At 40.4% G+C, this 22,854-nt stretch overlaps 1 protein-coding gene and 1 long non-coding RNA gene across 5 annotated transcripts; one reads left to right on the top strand and one right to left on the bottom strand.

The window, feature by feature from the left end:
* Positions 1 to 198: 198 nt before the first annotated feature.
* bckdha (branched chain keto acid dehydrogenase E1 subunit alpha) lies at positions 199 to 22,829 on the bottom strand. The gene is made up of 8 exons (XM_036961888.1): positions 22,510 to 22,829; positions 13,849 to 14,025; positions 11,548 to 11,634; positions 10,821 to 10,929; positions 7,757 to 7,918; positions 5,422 to 5,628; positions 3,152 to 3,293; positions 199 to 615 (listed from the first exon to the last, which is right to left on the bottom strand). Exons 1-8 carry the CDS (start codon positions 22,621 to 22,623, stop codon positions 273 to 275), a joined length of 1,341 nt encoding a protein of 446 aa, XP_036817783.1. The 5' UTR covers positions 22,624 to 22,829; the 3' UTR covers positions 199 to 272.
* LOC118944085 lies at positions 523 to 3,237 on the top strand. Of its 4 annotated transcripts, none has more exons than XR_005039394.1 (5): positions 523 to 661; positions 902 to 1,932; positions 1,964 to 2,160; positions 2,224 to 2,483; positions 2,557 to 3,237. It is a non-coding gene; the product is annotated as an uncharacterized LOC118944085 (long non-coding RNA). The 4 variants fall into 4 exon arrangements; XR_005039395.1 differs by having other exon boundaries at positions 902 to 2,160; positions 2,224 to 2,358; positions 2,422 to 2,483; XR_005039392.1 differs by having other exon boundaries at positions 902 to 2,160.
* Positions 22,830 to 22,854: the final 25 nt, after the last annotated feature.

Raw genomic sequence — 22,854 nt, 5'->3', positions numbered from 1 at the left:
AGTAGGGTGCCATCTAGAGTAGGGTGCCATGTGGTACTTTGTCAGAACCTGAAGGATATACTATCAGCAGGACCAACGAGTTAGCCAGCTAACTAGCCTAAATATTATATTTTTTTTAGACAGAAACTTGGGCATGGTCTAATTGATTCAACAAACAAAAAGTTTAGCTTTTTAAATTAACCAGAAAATAGTTTTTTGTTTTTTTCTGGTTGCTTATCCAAAGTTAGCCGGCTAACTCATTGATCCTGCTTTTTGTACTCCTGTGGTAGTGTTTACTTGGCGTAGGCATCCAGTGGATAATGCTCTTTATACTGCTGGACGTGTCTCCACATGGCCTCCTTCTGCTTGACCAGGTTAGGGGTCATCTCTTCATACACGTCAGAGAACATCAAGTCAGGGTGAGGCTTGTGTCTCTTCTCGGCCTTCTCAAACGCCTCCATCACCATCTTGCGGCTCTGTTTCCTCCAGCTCCTCTCGTCCTCCTCGGACCACCAGGAGCGGGCCGTCATGTAGTGACGCAGCCGAGAGATGGGGTGGTCCTGTTTGTCCCAGTAGTTCACCTCGTCTACGGAGCGGTAGGCCGAGCTGTCGTCGCTGGTGCTGTGGTGACCAATCCTGAGGGATGGGATGGGACGGAAGGAGAATGTCAGTGGAAAGTGAGGTAAATGTTTCCTCTAACATGCCTTCTGGTCCTCGGATGGTTTCAATTCAACTACTATATTGTATTTCATCAGAACACGTGGAAGAGAGGACAGTGTCAGGGCAGATCTAGTTTAAACGGTGTTAATCTCACGCTGGTCGGCCCGCAAGAGGCTTCAGCTGTGTTTACACACCCAGAACAATTCTGATCTTTCTTCTTCTTCTTCTTCCCCCTCACCAAATTGGTCTTTTGACCAATCAGATCAGCTCTGAAAATCTACTTTGGGATGGATGTGAGTTGGACTGGAACAGAGCAGTGTCAGGTTAGCTGGGGACTTGTCGGGTCCAGACCGTACTATTGTCATTTGAAAGAAAGAACCCACGACTGGATGCTCGACTGCTCTTCACTACGGTTTTGATTCAACCTCGTGTAAATAATCAACGCCATGACACAAACAACAGGAAAAGGAGAATGTAAACGAATCCTCCGAACTGCTTTCAGCAGGACAACGTTTTGTTACGTTCAGATAGAAATACGTATGTAGAACAAGGAGTCATGTCTATTCTATATGTATGTAGAACAAGGAGTCATGTCTATTCTATATGTATGTAGAACAAGGAGTCATGTCTATATGTATGTAGAACAAGGAGTCATGTCTATTCTATATGTATGTAGAACAAGGAGTCATGTCTATTCTATATGTATGTAGAACAAGGAGTCATGTCTATGTATATGTAGAACAAGGAGTCATGTCTATGTATGTAGAACAAGGAGTCATGTCTATATGTATGTAGAACAAGGAGTCATGTCTATATGTATGTAGAACAAGGAGTCATGTCTATGTATATGTAGAACAAGGAGTCATGTCTATGTATGTAGAACAAGGAGTCATGTCTATGTATGTAGAACAAGGAGTCATGTCTATATGTATGTAGAACAAGGAGTCATGTCTATATGTATGTAGAACAAGGAGTCATGTCTATTCTATGTATGTAGAACAAGGAGTCATGTCTATTCTATGTATGTAGAACAAGGAGTCATGTCTATTCTATATGTATGTAGAACAAGGAGTCATGTCTATTCTATATGTGTTGTCCTTGTTAATGTAGTGTACAGGTACAGACAGGAACAGACGGGTAGTGTACAGGTACAGACAGGAACAGACGGGTAGTGTACAGGTACAGACAGGAACAGACGGGTAGTGTACAGGTACAGACGGGTAGTGTACAGGTACAGACAGGAACAGACGGGTAGTGTACAGGTACAGACAGGAACAGACGGGTAGTGTACAGGTATAGACAGGAACAGACGGGTAGTGTACAGGTACAGACAGGAACAGATGGGTAGTGTACAGGTACAGACAGGTAGTGTACAGGTACAGACAGGAACAGACGGGTAGTGTACAGGTACAGATGGGTAGTGTACAGGTACAGACAGGTAGTGTACAGGTACAGACAGGTAGTGTACAGGTACAGACAGGAACAGACGGGTAGTGTACAGGTACAGACAGGAACAGACGGGTAGTGTACAGGTACAGATGGGTAGTGTACAGGTACAGACAGGTAGTGTACAGGTACAGACAGGTAGTGTACAGGTACAGACAGGAACAGACGGGTAGTGTACAGGTACAGACAGGTACAGACAGGTAGTGTACAGGTACAGACAGGAACAGACGGGTAGTGTACAGGTACAGACAGGAACAGACGGGTAGTGTACAGGTACAGATGGGTAGTGTACAGGTACAGACGGGTAGTGTACAGGTACAGACGGGTAGTGTACAGGTACAGACAGGAACAGACGGGTAGTGTACAGGTACAGACAGGAACAGACGGGTAGTGTACAGGTACAGACAGGTAGTGTACAGGTACAGACAGGAACAGACGGGTAGTGTACAGGTACAGACAGGTAGTGTACAGGTACAGACAGGAACAGACGGGTAGTGTACAGGTACAGACAGGTAGTGTACAGGTACAGACAGGTAGTGTACAGGTACAGACAGGAACAGATGGGTAGTGTACAGGTACAGACAGGTAGTGTACAGGTACAGACCGGAACAGACGGGTAGTGTACAGGTACAGACAGGTAGTGTACAGGTACAGACAGGAACAGACGGGTAGTGTACAGGTACAGATGGGTAGTGTACAGGTACAGACAGGTAGTGTACAGGTACAGACAGGAACAGACGGGTAGTGTACAGGTACAGATGGGTAGTGTACAGGTACAGACAGGTAGTGTACAGGAACAGACAGGTAGTGTACAGGTACAGACCGGAACAGACGGGTAGTGTACAGGTACAGACAGGTAGTGTACAGGTACAGACAGGAACAGACGGGTAGTGTACAGGTACAGATGGGTAGTGTACAGGTACAGACAGGTAGTGTACAGGTACAGACAGGAACAGATGGGTAGTGTACAGGTACAGACAGGAACAGACGGGTAGTGTACAGGTACAGACAGGTACAGACAGGTAGTGTACAGGTACAGACAGGAACAGACGGGTGGGTAGTGTACCTGTAGGTCATGGCCTCGATGAGGAAGGGCTGGTTCTCGGCCACAGCCCTACGGCGAGCCTCCTTGGTAGCGTTGTACACAGCGAACACATCGTTACCGTCCACTCTGATAGACATCATACCGTAGCCTGGACCGCGTGCGGCTGAGGACCACAACAACACAGTATCGGTTCACAACAACACAGGATCGGTTCACAACAACACAGGATCGGTTCACAACAACACAGGATCGGTTCACAACAACACAGGATCGGTTCACAACAACACAGGATCGGTTCACAACAACACAGGATCGGTTCACAACAACACAGGATCGGTTCACAACAACACAGGATCGGTTCACAACAACACAGGATCGGATCACAACAACACAGGATCGGTTCACAACAACACAGGATCGGTTCACAACAACACAGGATCGGATCACAACATGACACACAGATCCTCAGAACTGGAAACAAAATCATAGATAAACAATAAACCTTTCTCCTTTTAACAGACTCTCTTATCCAGTCACTACAGTAGTGAGTCATTTAACAGACTCTCTTATCCAGTCACTACAGTAGGGAGTCATTTAACAGACTCTCTTATCCAGAGAGACTTACAGTCGTGAGTCATTTAACAGACTCTCTGAGCCAGAGTCACTACAGTAGTGAGTCATTTAGCAGACTCTCTTATCCAGAGTCACTACAGTAGTGAGTCATTTAACAGACTCTCTTATCCAGAGAGACTTACAGTCGTGAGTCATTTAACAGACTCTCTGAGCCAGAGTCACTACAGTAGTGAGTCATTTAGCAGACTCTCTTATCCAGAGTCACTACAGTAGTGAGTCATTTAACAGACTCTCTTATCCAGAGTCACTACAGTAGTGAGTCATTTAACAGACTCTCTTATCCAGAGTCACTACAGTAGTGAGTCATTTAACAGACTCTCTTATCCAGAGTCACTACAGTAGTGAGTCATTTAACAGACTCTCTTATCCAGAGTCACTACAGTAGTGAGTCATTTAGCAGACTCTCTTATCCAGAGTCACTACAGTAGGGAATCATTTAGCAGACTCTCTTATCCAGAGAGACTTACAGTCGTGAGTCATTTAACAGACTCTCTGAGCCAGAGTCACTACAGTAGTGAGTCATTTAGCAGACTCTCTTATCCAGAGTCACTACAGTAGGGAATCATTTAGCAGACTCTCTTATCCAGAGAGACTTACAGTCGTGAGTCATTTAACAGACTCTCTGAGCCAGAGTCACTACAGTAGTGAGTCATTTAGCAGACTCTCTTATCCAGAGTCACTACAGTAGGGAATCATTTAGAAGACTCTCTTATCCAGAGAGACTTACAGTCGTGAGTCATTTAACAGACTCTCTGAGCCAGAGTCACTACAGTAGTGAGTCATTTAGCAGACTCTCTTATCCAGAGTCACTACAGTAGGGAATCATTTAGCAGACTCTCTTATCCAGAGTCACTACAGTAGTGAGTCATTTAACAGACTCTCTGAGCCAGAGTCACTACAGTAGTGAGTCATTTAGCAGACTCTCTTATCCAGAGTCACTACAGTAGGGAGTCATTTAGCAGACTCTCTTATCCAGAGTCACTACAGTAGGGAGTCATTTAACAGACTCTCTGATCCAGAACCACTTATAATAAGATGTTAAATAAAATGTTCAGACATCGAGTCTCTTGCCGTCTCTCTGGTGTTATCTCTCTGGTGTTATCTCTCTGGTGTTATCTCTCTGTTGTTATCTCTCTGTTGTTATCTCTATGTTGTTATCTCTCTGTTGTTATCTCTCTGTTGTTATCTCTCTGGTGTTATCTCTCTGTTGTTATCTCTCTGGTGTTATCTCTCTGTTGTTATCTCTCTGTTGTTATCTCTCTGTTGTTATCTCTCTGGTGTTATCTCTCTGTTGTTATCTCTCTGTTGCCGTCTCTCTGTTGTTATCTCTCTGTTGCCGTCTCTCTGTTGTTATCTCTCTGTTGCCGTCTCTCTGTTGTTATCTCTCTGGTGTTATCTCTCTGTTGTTATCTCTCTGGTGTTATCTCTCTGGTGTTATCTCTCTGGTGTTATCTCTCTGGTGTTATCTCTCTGGTGTTATCTCTCTGTTGCCGTCTCTCTGTTGTTATCTCTCTGTTGTTATCTCTCTGTTGCCGTCTCTCTGTTGTTATCTCTCTGGTGTTGTTGTTTTGTACTGCACCTCCGGAAGACTAGCTGTTGTTCAAGTTTAAACGCCAGCTGACGGGAACCCAAACAGAACAACGTGCTGCCCGTCTTACCGATGCCGTCCCCCCGGTACTGCTCGTTGGTCGGCGTGGAGATGGCGTAGCCGTTGTTACGGCAGAAGAAGATGAGCGGGCACTCCAGGGTCGCAGAGAAGTTGAACCCGGCGTGGGCGTCGCCCTCGCTGGCCGCGCCCTCTCCGAAGTAACAGATCACAGCACGGTTGGTGTTCTCCCTCTTCGCTGCGTACGCTGCCCCTGCCGCTGGTACACAGAGGGGGGGGGGGGGGGGGGGGGGGGTTAGGACAGACAGACAGGCAGACAGACAGGCAGACAGACAGGGGTTAGTGTATACTGAAGTAAGCACTACCAGGTCCCAGATGTATCATTTATACCAGTGTAGTCTATAAAATATAAAATAAGTCTTAACTCAAGATTCGAGACAAGTTCCTGAATAAGGGCCAATAAAGTTAAGTGGACTGAAAAATCAGGAACTAGACCAGGAACAAACTCTGGCCCCAGTTATAGCCAGTAGCTAAATAGGAAGGAACTCTGGGCCCCAGTTATAGCCAGTAGCTAAATAGGAAGGAACTCTGGGCCCCAGTTATAGCCAGTAGCTAAATAGGAAGGAACTCTGGGCCCAGTTATAGCCAGTAGCTAAATAGGAAGGAACTCTGGGCCCCAGTTATAGCCAGTAGCTAAATAGGTAGAAACTCTGGGCCCAGTTATAGCCAGTAGCTAAATAGGAAGGAACTCTGGGCCCAGTTATAGCCAGTAGCTAAATAGGAAGGAACTCTGGGCCCAGTTATAGCCAGTAGCTAAATAGGAAGGAACTCTGGGCCCCAGTTATAGCCAGTAGCTAAATAGGAAGGAACTCTGGGCCCCAGTTATAGCCAGTAGCTAAATAGGAAGGAACTCTGGGCCCAGTTATAGCCAGTAGCTAAATAGGAAGGAACTCTGGGCCCCAGTTATAGCCAGTAGCTAAATAGGTAGAAACTCTGGGCCCAGTTATAGCCAGTAGCTAAATAGGAAGGAACTCTGGGCCCAGTTATAGCCAGTAGCTAAATAGGAAGGAACTCTGGGCCCCAGTTATAGCCAGTAGCTAAATAGGTAGAAACTCTGGGCCCAGTTATAGCCAGTAGCTAAATAGGAAGGAACTCTGGGCCCAGTTATAGCCAGTAGCTAAATAGGAAGGAACTCTGGGCCCCAGTTATAGCCAGTAGCTAAATAGGTAGAAACTCTGGGCCCAGTTATAGCCAGTAGCTAAATAGGAAGGAACTCTGGGCCCAGTTATAGCCAGTAGCTAAATAGGAAGGAACTCTGGGCCCCAGTTATAGCCAGTAGCTAAATAGGAAGGAACTCTGGCCCCAGTTATAGCCAGTAGCTAAATAGGAAGAAATGAAACCAGGTACAGTGTCTTGCAAAAGTATTCACCCCCTTGGCGTTTTTCCTATTTTGTTGCTTTACAACCTGTAATTTAAATGGATTTTTATTTGGATTTCATGTAATGGACAAACACACAATAGTCAAAATTAGTGAAGTGAAATGAAAATAAAATACTTCAAACAATGTACACCAGCCGAACCCATCCAACTTGAAGGAACTGGAGAACCCATCCAACTTGAAGGAACTGGAGAACCCATCCAACTTGAAGGAACTGGAGAACCCATCCAACTTGAAGGAACTGGAGAACCCATCCAACTTGAAGGAACTGGAGAACCCATCCAACTTGAAGGAACTGGAGAACCCATCCAACTTGAAGGAACTGGAGAACCCATCCAACTTGAAGGAACTGGAGAACCCATCCAACTTGAAGGAACTGGAGAACCCATCCAACTTGAAGGAACTGGAGCAGATTTGCCTTGAAGAATGGACAAAAATCCCAGTGGCTGGAAGTGCCAAGCTTATAGAGACATACCCCAAGAGACGTGCAACTGTAATTGCTGCAGAAGGTGACTCTACAAAGTATTGACTTTGGGGTGGGGATGAATAGTTATGCACGCTCAAGTTCTCTGTTTTTTTTGTGTCTTACTTCTTGTTTCACAATAAAAACATATTTTGCATCTTCAAAGTGGTAGGCTTGTTGTGTAAATCAAATGATACAAATCCATTTTAATCCCAGGTTGTAATGCAACAAAATAGTAAATATGCCAAGGGGGGGTTGAATACCTTCGCAAGCCACCGTAGGGACAAACTCTGGGCCCAGTTATAGCCAGTAGAAAAATAAGGCCTGGAGTGTTTCCTAGCTAGGTCACATGGTCAGGAAGACCGGGATTGGAATTTCAATTCTCTAAACCATTTTAAAATGTGTAACATTTGAAATGTACTTTCTGAATGGACTGGAATCTGGATATGGAGTTAATCCCAACCATGATCTGAGACAGGGGCTCACCTTGTGGGATCTGAGTGGCCAGAGGAGAGGAGATGGTGACGAAATTGAGGTCTTTGCTTCCGTAGTGAACGGGCATCTGGCGTCCCTTGCCCAGGTCGTCAACGTTGGCATAGCACTGAGCCATGAACAGATCCAGGGGGAAACCACGGTACATCAGCACGCCTACCGACAAAACACAGAGGGTACATCATCACGCCTACCGACAAAACACAGAGGGCTGTTAAACCCTACAGGACACAGAGGGCTGTTAAACCCTACAGGACACAGAGGGCTGTTAAACCCTACAGGACACAGAGGGCTGTTAAACCCCTACAGGACACAGAGGGCTGTTAAACCCTACAGGACACAGAGGGCAGTTAAACCCTACAGGACACAGAGGGCTGTTAAACCCTACAGGACACAGAGGGCTGTTAAACCCTACAGGACACAGAGGGCTGTTAAACCCCTACAGGACACAGAGGGCTGTTTAACATTGAATGAGGAGAGTCAATGTATTATTCAGAATCTGAATTAGCACCATCTGTTGAATAGTTTGATAATATGGTCGTATTCACTAGGATCACCCGCACGCGTCCATTAAAACAGGGGAGGGCTCACCTCTAATGAATGGTTTGTTATTGGCCGAGTTAAAGCATCATTTTAGTTTCATCAGCGTTTCACTCAGCTTTGAAGCAAAGCTGTATCAAATTACAGTCCAACCAGTGAGGCGGACCGGGGGGTGGTGAGATGTGAAACAGTTTGTTCTCTCACTAAACCCCCGTTGAATAGTCCCAGTCGTTATGAGATAGACCGTCGCCGCCCCAACCAGCCCCCCGGGGGAAAACAACGACACGCGGTTACCTAGGTTACCACATTGGCTCACAGCAAACAACTTGACCTTTAACAAAATATTCGATGTCTGCTTGTTTTAGTCAATTACAAAACTAGATTTAAGAGAAGTACATGTTTGAAGATGACTTTTCAACACTGCCTGCTCCAGAGCGTTCTCGCTACTTAGAAAACATGCCATATCGTAAGGGCCAGGGCCTCTTTTCATGACGATGCTAGCTAGCTAACGACAGGAGCATTAGGCCTCTTTTCATGACGATGCTAGCAGCCATGTAAGTGACTGAGTGCTAGCTAGCTAACGACAGGAGCATTAAGCCTCTTTTCATGACGATGCTAGCAGCCATGTAAGTGACTGAGTGCTAGCTAGCTAACGACAGGAGCATTAGGCCTCTTTTCATGACGATGCTAGCAGCCATGTAAGTGACTGAGTGCTAGCTAGCTAACGACAGGAGCATTAGGCCTCTTTTCATGACGATGCTAGCAGCCATGTAAGTGACTGAGTGCTAGCTAGCTAACGACAGGAGCATTAAGCCTCTTTTCATGACGATGCTAGCAGCCATGTAAGTGACTGAGTGCTAGCTAGCTAACGACAGGAGCATTAAGCCTCTTTTCATGACGATGCTAGCAGCCATGTAAGTGACTGAGTGCTAGCTAGCTAACGACAGGAGCATTAAGCCTCTTTTCATGACGATGCTAGCAGCCATGTAAGTGACTGAGTGCTAGCTAGCTAACGACAGGAGCATTAAGCCTCTTTTCATGACGATGCTAGCAGCCATGTAAGTGACTGAGTGCAAGCTAGCTAACGACAGGAGCATTAAGCTAGCCAAGACCAACAACACAAACAAACTGACTATACAGCTACAAGTAGAGAACAGAGTTAAACTGACTACACAGCTACAAGTAGAGAACATAGTTAAACTGACTACACAGCTACAAGTAGAGAACAGAGTTAAACTGACTACACAGCTACAAGTAGAGAACAGAGTTAAACTGACTACACAGCTACAAGTAGAGAACAGAGTTAAACTGACTACACAGCTACAAGTAGAGAACATAGTTAAACTGACTACACAGCTACAAGTAGAGAACAGAGTTATAAAACAGACTATTACCAAACAAGTGAAAGGTCTAACCCGTGACAGAGTCTACACACGGTGCTCTAGTTACATGTAACATACAAGGATACCGGGTCACGTGGTAGAGCCTGCAGCTACAGGGCTCTCCTCGCAGGCTCTATGTCCCTACATGGAGCCATTGTGAACCATAACTTGAGATTTTTGACCTAGTTACACACAACAGCTTTTTTTTTGGCATGTTTTGTTATTTCTGACAAGAGTTGGCTCTTCTACACAAAAGGGTCGAGGGGAATTCCTTATTACATGAATATCGACTCAAGAGTATCCTTAAACAGTGGTGAGATGTCAACAGGTCTTCCTCTCATTAAACCCTATTGAAGCCTTACCTGCTTCCCTGTACTGGCCTTGGGTCGAGAGCTGAATCTTTACCTGCTTCCCTGTACTGGCCTTGGGTCGAGAGCTGAATCTTTACCTGCTTCCCTGTACTGGCCTTGGGTCGAGAGCTGAATCTTTACCTGCTTCCCTGTACTGGCCTTGGGTCGAGAGCTGAATCTTTACCTGCTTCCCTGTACTGGCCTTGGGTCGAGAGCTGAATCTTTACCTGCTTCCCTGTACTGGCCTTGGGTCGAGAGCTGAAGCCTTACCTGCTTCCCTGTACTGGCCTTGGGTCGAGAGCTGAATCTTTACCTGCTTCCCTGTACTGGCCTTGGGTCGAGAGCTGAATCTTTACCTGCTTCCCTGTACTGGCCTTGGGTCGAGAGCTGAATCTTTACCTGCTTCCCTGTACTGGCCTTGGGTCGAGAGCTGAATCTTTACCTGCTTCCCTGTACTGGCCTTGGGTCGAGAGCTGAATCTTTACCTGCTTCCCGGTACTGTCCTTGGGTCGAGAGCTGAATCTTTACCTGCTTCCCTGTACTGGCCTTGGGTCGGGAGCTGAATCTTTACCTGCTTCCCTGTACTGGCCTTGGGTCGAGAGCTGAATCTTTACCTGCTTCCCTGTACTGGCCTTGGGTCGAGAGCTGAAGCCTTACCTGCTTCCCTGTACTGGCCTTGGGTCGAGAGCTGAATCTTTACCTGCTTCCCTGTACTGGCCTTGGGTCGAGAGCTGAATCTTTACCTGCTTCCCTGTACTGGCCTTGGGTCGAGAGCTGAATCTTTACCTGCTTCCCTGTACTGGCCAAAGACCAAGTCCCTTGGGTCGAGAGCTGCAGCGCTGCCGATGTGTGTTCCCTCCTCTCCATAGTTAGTCATGTAGAAGGATATACGACCCTACAACACACACACACACACATCATTAGAGTCCTGTCTAGAGATGTCACATCATTAGAGTCCTGTCTAGAGATGTCACATCATTAGAGTCCTGTCTAGAGATGTCACATCATTAGAGTCCTGTCTAGAGATGTCACATCATTAGAGTCCTGTCTAGAGATGTCACATCATTAGAGTCCTGTCTAGAGATGTCACATCATTAGAGTCCTGTCTAGAGATGTCACATCATTAGAGTCCTGTCTAGAGATGTCACATCATTAGAGTCCTGTCTAGAGATGTCACATCATTAGAGTCCTGTCTAGAGATGTCACATCATTAGAGTCCTGTCTAGAGATGTCACATCATTAGAGTCCTGTCTAGAGATGTCACATCATTAGAGTCCTGTCTAGAGATGTCACATCATTAGAGTCCTGTCTAGAGATGTCACATCATTAGAGTCCTGTCTAGAGATGTACCACCCTAAAACACACACATCATTAGAGTCCTGTCTAGATGTACCACCCTAAAACACACACACATCATTAGAGTCCTGTCTAGAGATGTACCACCCTAAAAAACAATAGGGTGCCATTTGTTAGGCAGACCTCATGACAGACCCAGGTGGTAGCTCTCAGTCACCTGTCTCTGAGACTCATACAGGATACGGTCCATGGTGTTCAGAAGGGTCATCTTCTGGTAGAAGTTCAACACTTGTTCCTTGGAGAGCTGTGGGGGAGGAAGGAAGGGCCAACACAATCAGCCAATCAGACAGGGAGCGTAGTCATAGAGATAGGGATTCTAATTCTATTGACAAGGTGCTGTATAATACTGTGGTAGTCATAGAGATAGGGAATCTAATTCTATTGACAAGGTGCTGTATAATACTGTGGTAGTCATAGAGATAGGGAATCTAATTCTATTGACAAGGTGCTGTATAATACTGTGGTAGTCATAGAGATAGGGAATCTAATTCTATTGACAAGGTGCTGTATAATACTGTGGTAGTCATAGAGATAGGGAATCTAATTCTATTGACAAGGTGCTGTATAATACTGTGGTAGTCATAGAGATAGGGAATCTAATTCTATTGACAAGGTGCTGTATAATACTGTGGTAGTCATAGAGATAGGGATTCTAATTCTATTGACAAGGTGCTGTATAATACTGTGGTAGTCATAGAGATAGGGAATCTAATTCTATTGACAAGGTGCTGTATAATACTGTGGTAGTCATAGAGATAGGGAATCTAATTCTATTGACAAGGTGCTGTATAATACTGTGGTAGTCATAGAGATAGGGAATCTAATTCTATTGACAAGGTGCTGTATAATACTGTGGTAGTCATAGAGATAGGGAATCTAATTATATTGACAAGGTGCTGTATAATACTGTGGTAGTCATAGAGATAGGGAATCTAATTATATTGACAAGGTGCTGTATAATACTGTGGTAGTCATAGAGATAGGGATTCTAATTCTATTGACAAGGTGCTGTAAACTGTGTACGCCTTGGGTATTATGTTGTATACTGTACTGACACCTGCAGTAACAGCCTACGGGTTACTGACCTGTGTAGTATCAACTAGTACTGTGGGTCCTCTGAGGGGTTAATGACCTGTGTAGTATCAACTAGTACTGTGGGTCCTCTGAGGGGCTACTGACCTGTGTAGTATCAACTAGTACTATGGGTCCTCTGAGGGGTTAATGACCTGTGTAGTATCAACTAGTACTGTGGGTCCTCTGAGGGGTTAATGACCTGTGTAGTATCAACTAGTACTGTTACCTGTGGGTCCTCTGAGGGGTTAATGACCTGTGTAGTATCAACTAGTACTATGGGTCCTCTGAGGGGTTAATGACCTGTGTAGTATCAACTAGTACTGTTACCTGTGGGTCCTCTGAGGGGTTAATGACCTGTGTAGTATCAACTAGTACTATGGGTCCTCTGAGGGGTTAATGACCTGTGTAGTATCAACTAGTACTGTGGGTCCTCTGAGGGGTTAATGCCCTGTGTAGTATCAACTAGTACTATGGGTCCTCTGAAAGGTTACTGACCTGTGTAGTATCAACTAGTACTATGGGTCCTCTGAGGGGTTAATGACCTGTGTAGTATCAACTAGTACTGTGGGTCCTCTGAGGGGTTAATGCCCTGTGTAGTATCAACTAGTACTATGGGTCCTCTGAGGGGTTAATGACCTGTGTAGTATCAACTAGTACTGTGGGTCCTCTGAGGGGTTACTGACCTGTGTAGTATCAACTAGTACTGTTACCTGTGGGTCCTCTGAGGGGTTAATGACCTGTGTAGTATGAACTAGTACTATGGGTCCTCTGAGGGGTTACTGACCTGTGTAGTATCAACTAGTACTGTGGGTCCTCTGAGGGGTTACTGACCTGTGTAGTATGAACTAGTACTATGGGTCCTCTGAGGGGCTACTGACCTGTGTAGTATCAACTAGTACTATGGGTCCTCTGAGGGGTTAATGACCTGTGTAGTATCAACTAGTACTATGGGTCCTCTGAAGGGTTACTGACCTGTGTAGTATCAACTAGTACTGTGGGTCCTCTGAGGGGTTACTGACCTGTGTAGTATGAACTAGTACTATGGGTCCTCTGAGGGGTTAATGACCTGTGTAGTATCAACTAGTACTGTGGGTCCTCTGAGGGGTTAATGCCCTGTGTAGTATCAACTAGTACTGTGGGTCCTCTGAGGGGTTACTGACCTGTGTAGTATCAACTAGTACTGTGGGTCCTCTGAGGGGTTAATGCCCTGTGTAGTATCAACTAGTACTATGGGTCCTCTGAGGGGTTAATGACCTGTGTAGTATCAACTAGTACTGTGGGTCCTCTGAGGGGTTAATGACCTGTGTAGTATCAACTAGTACTGTGGGTCCTCTGAGGGGTTAATGCCCTGTGTAGTATGAACTAGTAGAGTGTGTATTGTTACCTGTGGGTCCTCTGAGGGGTTAATGATCTTCCCAGCCCGGTCCATGACCCTGTAGACGGGGATCCCAGAGATCACGTTAGGTTGGATGAACTCCAGGTGATCAATAAACTCTGCCGATGCTCCTGGGAACTGGGGCTTCTCTTCCGAGGAGTCAAACGGCTGCTGCCTGAGGGCTCCCTGAGAGAGAGAGATACAGAGAAAGACAGAAGGAGAGAGAGGAGAGACAGGGAAAGACAGAAGGTGACAGAGAAAGACAGAAGGAGAGACAGAAAGACAGAAGGAGAGAGAGGAGAGACAGAGAAAGACAGAAGGAGAGAGAGGAGAGACAGAGAAAGACAGAAGGAGAGAGAGGAGAGAGAGAAAGACAGAAGGAGAGAGAGGAGAGACAGAAAGACAGAAGGAGAGAGAGGAGAGACAGAGAAAGACAGAAGGAGAGAGAGGAGAGACAGAAGGAGAGAGAGGAGAGACAGAGAAAGACAGAAAGAGAGAGAGGAGAGACAGAGAAAGACAGAAGGAGAGAGAGGAGAGCCAGAGAAGGACAGAAGGAGAGAGAGGAGAGCCAGAGAAGGACAGAAGGAGAGAGAGGAGAGACAGAAGGAGAGAGAGGAGAGACAGAGGACAGAAGGAGAGAGAGGAGAGACAGAGAAGGAAGGAGAGAGAGGAGAGACAGAGAAGGAAGGAGAGAGAAAACATGTCAGAAACACAAATATAATTTCACATTGAACAACACCATAATTGAACACAGTAGAAATGACTCATACCTTGGTCTGACCATATCTGCATCGGGAAACTTTAACATGGAAGTGAATGCACTCAAAGAAAAAACCCGCAGAGCATAGTTTTGCAATAAAAATAAAATTATTCAAAATCAACCCAATTAGAATTTGGACAAAATATATATATATTTTTTTTAACCTTTTACCAAGTTAAGATTAAATTCTTATTTTCAATGACGGCCTAGGAACAGTGGGTTCAGGGGCAGAACGACAAATTTGTACCTTGTCAGCTCGGGGATTTGAACTTGCAACCTTTCGGTTACTAGTCCAACACTCTAACCACTAGGCTACCCTGCCGCCCCAGTGTAATTTGACAGTGTAATCCCTCCAATAGCTCTTTACGGAAGTGAGGTTTAGGGGCCAATCAATAAACTGGACTTTAATATGTGGGACAAGCCTCCAATTGAAGCCCTACTTACAGAATTATATCGGAAAATTCTACAAGTCCAAAGAAATAGGGCAGAATTAAGCCACTTTCCAGTGGTCATGAAAAGATAACAAATTTGTCTCCACCTAAATTCAAGTCCAAATTCATGTCTCCAATTTAAAGCACTCCGAGCCCAGGAGCTGAGCCCAGCTTTCCCTCTCAGCCAGCTGGTGTTGGACCTCACCAACCAAACTGACACCAGCACTGCTTCAAAAGAAAGAATTGAAATAAACAAAATCATGAACCAATCAAAGGAATCCTATTTACAACATTGAAAAGAACAAAACAAAATCCCAAAGCCGACTGAATTGCTATCTGACCCTAAACAGAGAATACGAATTGGCTGATTATCTCTACTCTGTCAGAGATACGAAGCAGAGACAGATCCTTACCAAGTACAGGCTGAGTGACCACCGATTGGCAATAGAAACCGGCAGACATAAAAAGACATGGCTACCCAAAGAGGAGCGTGTATGTGGTCACTGCATGACAGGGGAGGTAGAGACAGAGATGCACTTTCTCCTTTACTGTGATAAAATATTCCTCACAAAGAGATTCATTATTCAAAGAAATTACTACACTTTTTCAAAATTCCTACTTATTAAACCGAGAGGGAAAACTAAACATACTCATGGGCGAAGGAGCAATGGCTCCTCTTTCAGCCAAATATGTATCTTCCTGCCATCGCCTGAGGGACACTGGATAATAACATCTGCATAGTAAACAGAAACTTACCTATTATTACTAGTATTGTTATTACTATTATTATTATTCCAAATAGTAGTGGTAATTATAACAAATTCATGTTGGTGATGGTAGTAGTAACGATGATGGTAGTAGTAATGATGATGGTAGTAGTAACGATGATGATGGTAGTAGTAACGATGATGGTAGTAGTAATGATGATGGTAGTAGTAACGATGATGATGGTAGTAACGATGATGATGGTAGTAGTAACGATGATGGTAGTAGTAGTGATGATGATGATGGTAGTAGTAATGATGATGGTGGTAGTAGTGATGATGGTGGTAGTAGTGATGATGGTGGTAGTAATGATGATGGTGGCAGTAATGATGATGGTGGTAGTAGTGATGATGGTGGTAGTAATGATGATGGTGGCAGTAATGATGATGGTAGTAGTAGTAATGGTGGTGGTAGTAGTAGTACTGATGATGGTAGTAATGATGATGATGGTGGTAGTAGTAATGATGATGATGGTAGTAGTAATGATGATGGTGGTAGTAATGATGATGGTAGTAGTAGTAATGGTGGTGGTAGTAATGATGATGGTGGCAGTAATGATGATGGTAGTAGTAGTAATGGTGGTGGTAGTAGTAGTACTGATGATGGTAGTAATGATGATGGTGGTAGTAGTAATGATGATGATGGTAGTAGTAATGATGATGGTGGTAGTAGTGATGATGGTGGTAGTAGTGATGATGATGGTGGTAGTAATGATGATGGTGGCAGTAATGATGATGGTAGTAGTAGTAATGATGATGGTGGCAGTGATGATGGTAGTAGTGGTACTGGTGGTGGTAGTAGTAGTACTGGTGGTGGTAGGAATGATGATGGTAGTAGTAGTAATAATGATGTTGGTGGTAGGAATGATGATGGTACTAATGATGGTAGTAGTAGTACTGATGATGGTAGTAATGATGATAGTAATGATGGTAGTAATGATGGTGGTAGTAATGATGATGGTAGTAGTCGTAATGGTGGTGGTAGTAGTAGTAATAATGATGTTGGTGGTAGTAATGATGATGGTACTAATGATGGTAGTAGTAGTAATGATGATGGTAGTAATGATGATAGTAGTCATGATGGTAGTAGTAATGATGGTAGTAGTACTGATGGTAGTAGTGATGGTAGTAATGATGCTGGTAGTAGTACTGATGGTAGTAGTACTGATGGTAGTAATGATGGTAGTAATGATGGTAGTAGTACTGATGGTAGTAATGATGGTAGTAATGATGGTAGTAGTACTGATGGTAGTAGTACTGATGGTAGTAGTAATGATGGTAGTAATGATGATGGTAGTAATGATGGTAGTAGTAATGATGGTAGTACTGATGGTAGTAGTACTGATGGTAGTAATGATGATGGTAGTAGTACTGATGGTAGTAATGATGATGGTAGTAATGATGATGGTAGTAGTACTGATGGTAGTAATGATGGTAGTAGTAGTAGTAGTAATGATGGTAGTAATGATGGTAGTAGTAGTAATGATGGTAGTAGTAGTAGTAGTAGTGATGATGGTAGTAGTAATGATGGTAGTAATGATGGTAGTAGTAGTGATGATGGTAGTAGTAGTGATGATGGTAGTAGTAATGATGGTAGTAGTAGTGATGATGGTAGTAGTAGTGATGATGGTTAGTAGTAGTGATGATGGTTAGTAGTAGTGATGATGGTTAGTAGTAGTGATGATGGTTAGTAGTAGTGATGATGGTTAGTAGTAGTAATGATGGTAGTAATGATGGTAGTAGTAGTGATGATGGTTAGTAGTAGTGATGATGGTTAGTAGTAGTGATGATGGTTAGTAGTAGTGATGATGGTTAGTAGTAGTGATGATGGTAGTAGTAATGATGGTAGTAGTAGTGATGATGGTTAGTAGTAGTGATGATGGTTAGTAGTAGTGATGATGGTAGTAGTAGTGATGGTAGTAGTAGTGATGATGGTAGTAGTAGTGATGATGGTAGTAGTAGTGATGATGGTAGTAGTAGTGATGATGGTTAGTAGTAGTGATGATGGTAGTAGTAGTGATGATGGTAGTAGTAGTGATGATGGTAGTAGTAGTGATGATGGTAGTAGTAGTGATGATGGTTAGTAGTAGTGATGATGGTAGTAGTAGTGATGGTAGTAGTAGTGATGATGGTAGTAGTAGTGATGATGGTAGTAGTAGTGATGATGGTATTTGTAGTACTGATGTAATGGTCAGGACGACAGTTAGTTACATATAGTTCCATTTTCTATGTTAAGCCTGTTGTATGTATTATATCTATCTATATCATCTATTGACTGTATGTATCATATTATATTTAATCTATTGACTGTGTATTATATTATATTTATATTGACTGTGTATTATATTATATGTATATTGACTGTGTATTATATTATATTTCTAGTGACTGTGTATTATATTATATTTATATTGACTGTGTATTATATTATATTTATATTGACTGTGTATTATATTATATTTCTATTGACTGTGTATTATATTATATTTATATTGACTGTGTATTATATTATATTTCTAGTGACTGTGTATTATATTATATTTATATTGACTGTGTATTATATTATATTTCTAGTGACTGTGTATTATATTATATTTCTATTGACTGTGTATTATATTATATTTATATTGACTGTGTATTATATTATATTTCTAGTGACTGTGTATTATATTATATTTCTATTGACTGTGTATTATATTATATTTCTAGTGACTGTGTATTATATTATATTTCTAGTGACTGTGTATTATATTATATTTATATTGACTGTGTATTATATTATATTTCTAGTGACTGTGTATTATATTATATTTCTAGTGACTGTGTATTATATTATATTTATATTGACTGTGTATTATATTATATTTATATTGACTGTGTATTATATTATATTTATATTGACTGTGTATTATATTATATTTCTAGTGACTGTGTATTATATTATATTTCTAGTGACTGTGTATTATATTATATTTATATTGACTGTGTATTATATTATATTTCTAGTGACTGTGTATTATATTATATTTCTAGTGACTGTGTATTATATTTCTATTGACTGTGTATTATATTATATTTATATTGACTGTGTATTATATTATATTTCTAGTGACTGTGTATTATATTATATTTCTAGTGACTGTGTATTATATTTCTATTGACTGTGTATTGTATTATATTTCTAGTGACTGTGTATTATATTATATTTCTAGTGACTGTGTATTATATTATATTTAATCTATTGACTGTGTATTATATTATATTTATATTGACTGTGTATTATATTATATTTATATTGACTGTGTATTGTATTATATTTCTAGTGACTGTGTATTATATTATATTTCTAGTGACTGTGTATTGTATTATATTTCTAGTGACTGTGTATTATATTATATTTCTAGTGACTGTGTATTATATTATATTTATATTGACTGTGTATTGTATTATATTTCTAGTGACTGTGTATTATATTATATTTCTAGTGACTGTGTATTATATTATATTTCTAGTGACTGTGTATTATATTTCTAGTGACTGTGTATTATATTATATTTATATTGACTGTGTATTGTATTATATTTCTAGTGACTGTGTATTATATTATATTTCTAGTGACTGTGTATTATATTATATTTCTAGTGACTGTATTATATTTCTAGTGACTGTGTATTATATTATATTTAATCTCTTGACTGTATGTATTATATTATATTTCTAGTGACTGTGTATTATATTATATTTATATTGACTGTGTATTATATTATATTTCTATTGACTGTGTATTATATTATATTTCTAGTGACTGTGTATTATATTATATTTCTAGTGACTGTGTATTATATTTCTATTGACTGTGTATTATATTATATTTCTATTGACTGTGTATTATATTATATTTATATTGACTGTGTATTATATTATATTTATATTGACTGTGTATTATATTATATTTATATTGACTGTGTATTATATTATATTTATATTGACTGTGTATTATATTATATTTATATTGACTGTGTATTATATTATATTTATATTGACTGTGTATTATATTATATTTATATTGACTGTGTATTATATTATATTTCTAGTGACTGTGTATTATATTATATTTATATTGACTGTGTATTATATTATATTTCTAGTGACTGTGTATTATATTATATTTCTAGTGACTGTGTATTATATTATATTTCTATTGACTGTGTATTATATTATATTTATATTGACTGTGTATTATATTATATTTATATTGACTGTGTATTATATTATATTTATATTGACTGTGTATTATATTATATTTATATTGACTGTGTATTATATTATATTTCTAGTGACTGTGTATTATATTATATTTATATTGACTGTGTATTATATTATATTTCTAGTGACTGTGTATTATATTATATTTCTAGTGACTGTGTATTATATTATATTTCTATTGACTGTGTATTATATTATATTTCTAGTGACTGTGTATTATATTATATTTATATTGACTGTGTATTATATTATATTTCTATTGACTGTGTATTATATTATATTTCTAGTGACTGTGTATTATATTATATTTATATTGACTGTGTATTATATTATATTTCTAGTGACTGTGTATTATATTATATTTCTAGTGACTGTGTATTATATTATATTTAATCTCTTGACTGTATGTATTATATTATATTTCTAGTGACTGTGTATTATATTATATTTATATTGACTGTGTATTATATTATATTTCTATTGACTGTGTATTATATTATATTTCTAGTGACTGTGTATTATATTATATTTATATTGACTGTGTATTATATTATATTTCTAGTGACTGTGTATTATATTATATTTCTAGTGACTGTGTATTATATTATATTTCTATTGACTGTGTATTATATTATATTTATATTGACTGTGTATTATATTATATTTATATTGACTGTGTATTATATTATATTTATATTGACTGTGTATTATATTATATTTATATTGACTGTGTATTATATTATATTTCTAGTGACTGTGTATTATATTATATTTATATTGACTGTGTATTATATTATATTTCTAGTGACTGTGTATTATATTATATTTCTAGTGACTGTGTATTATATTATATTTCTATTGACTGTGTATTATATTATATTTCTAGTGACTGTGTATTATATTATATTTATATTGACTGTGTATTATATTATATTTCTATTGACTGTATGTATTATATTATATTTCTATTGACTGTATGTATTATATTATATTTCATCTATTGACTGTATGTATTATATTATATTTATATTGACTGTGTATTATATTATATTTCTAGTGACTGTGTATTATATTATATTTCTAGTGACTGTGTATTATATTATATTTCTAGTGACTGTGTATTATATTATATTTAATCTCTTGACTGTATGTATTATATTATATTTCTAGTGACTGTGTATTATATTATATTTATATTGACTGTGTATTATATTATATTTATATTGACTGTTACCATTTTATTATTGTTATTTATTTATTTTATTTATTTTTTACTACCATTTTATATTATTCTCCATTATTTTATTACAATCTATATTGTATACATTGTTGCTTTGGCAATATATATATATATATTTAAAACTTTATTTAGCTAGTTAAGAACAAATTCCTATTTACAATGACGGCCTATCCCGGCCAAACCCCGGACAACGCTGGGCCAAATGTTTTGCAACGCCCTATGGAACTCTCAATCAAGGCCAGTTGTGATACAGCCTGGAATTGAACCGGTGAGCCACTAGGGAGCCTTGACAAGCATTGATGCCAATAAAGCTTTTTGATTTTCAGAGAGAGGGTTTACTACATTTGAGCCATTTTGCAGATGTTCGAACGACTTACAGTGACACACACACACACACACACACACACACACACACACACCAAGCCTGCAGTCTGACGGGTCCCTTAGGAATGGTTTAGTGACGCAGTTAGTAGGCACTGTTTACTGCAGTAATCACAAACCGCAGCTACACACAACAGTCTACCCTGTAGCTTTTTTGTTTTTAATTGTCTGACCTTCCAGCTGGTCCTAGAGGTGATGTGTATGCTTGTGAAGGTTTGAAATCAGACCAGCGCTCTACATAGCTAGCAAGATTAGACGGGTCAAATAGAAGGCTCTCACTTTCTCTTGTGAAACATTGTATGATCATCATCATCATCACCATCACTCAGAAAGTATTGATAGTTACGCAGAAGTTCGACTTTGCGTCGATCACAAATGACGTCTGCAGTTCTCCACTCCCCACAATCGACCAATCAGGATGCAGGAAAATTAAGCGTCACTATTTAGCAGTGATCAACTAATATCAAAGTAACTAATTCAAAATGAAAGCAACACACAATAGGGTTTTCAGACTAGCAAGTTAATGATACATTAGCATATTAGCTAACTATTTGTTCCAGTGGGTGCTAAACAAACGTGTTACCAAGTTGGCTAGCTTACCTGGTAGTTATGTAGAGTAATGAAAACGTGCAAAACAAGAATGTTATTTAACATTTAAATCATTTGGATGGATGTGCACTGAATATATTCAACTAATTCATGTGCGCTAAATGACGTTTAGCTTGCTAGCCACAACTAGCCATAATGTTAGCTAACTTGTGCAATGTCAAGCAACAATTCCTCACATCAACTAATGGGTTAGCTATAAAAAATATGTTATTAACTCACATTGACTCTGAACGCCCTCTGCTGAATGAGTTTTGCTGCTCTCAATCCAGTCGTTTGGCGGATTGCATGAGAACAGATCCCATACATGTTCTTAATACTGTTTAGCGTCGCCATCTTCTTCACTGTTTAGCTAGCTACCTCTGCTAGTTGCAAATTACAGTAGCTAACAGCGACTAAATCAATCCCCTGAAGTCTAGTAGATCTAAAACAATTGTGTTGGTCTCAGCAGCTCCATGAAACCGCTATCTGGGTTTAGGTCTTATTGCTTACACCTAACAATTTCTTTGAGATCTGCGATACAGACAAACGAGGGGACTGGGGGTAAATGCCGTCATCATTGAGCGT

This window comes from Oncorhynchus mykiss, chromosome 24 (assembly GCF_013265735.2).
Source record: "Oncorhynchus mykiss isolate Arlee chromosome 24, USDA_OmykA_1.1, whole genome shotgun sequence".
Classification (NCBI taxonomy): domain Eukaryota; kingdom Metazoa; phylum Chordata; class Actinopteri; order Salmoniformes; family Salmonidae; genus Oncorhynchus; species Oncorhynchus mykiss.
Note: the sequence above shows the minus strand (reverse complement) of the source record. Positions and strands in the feature narration are given on the sequence as shown.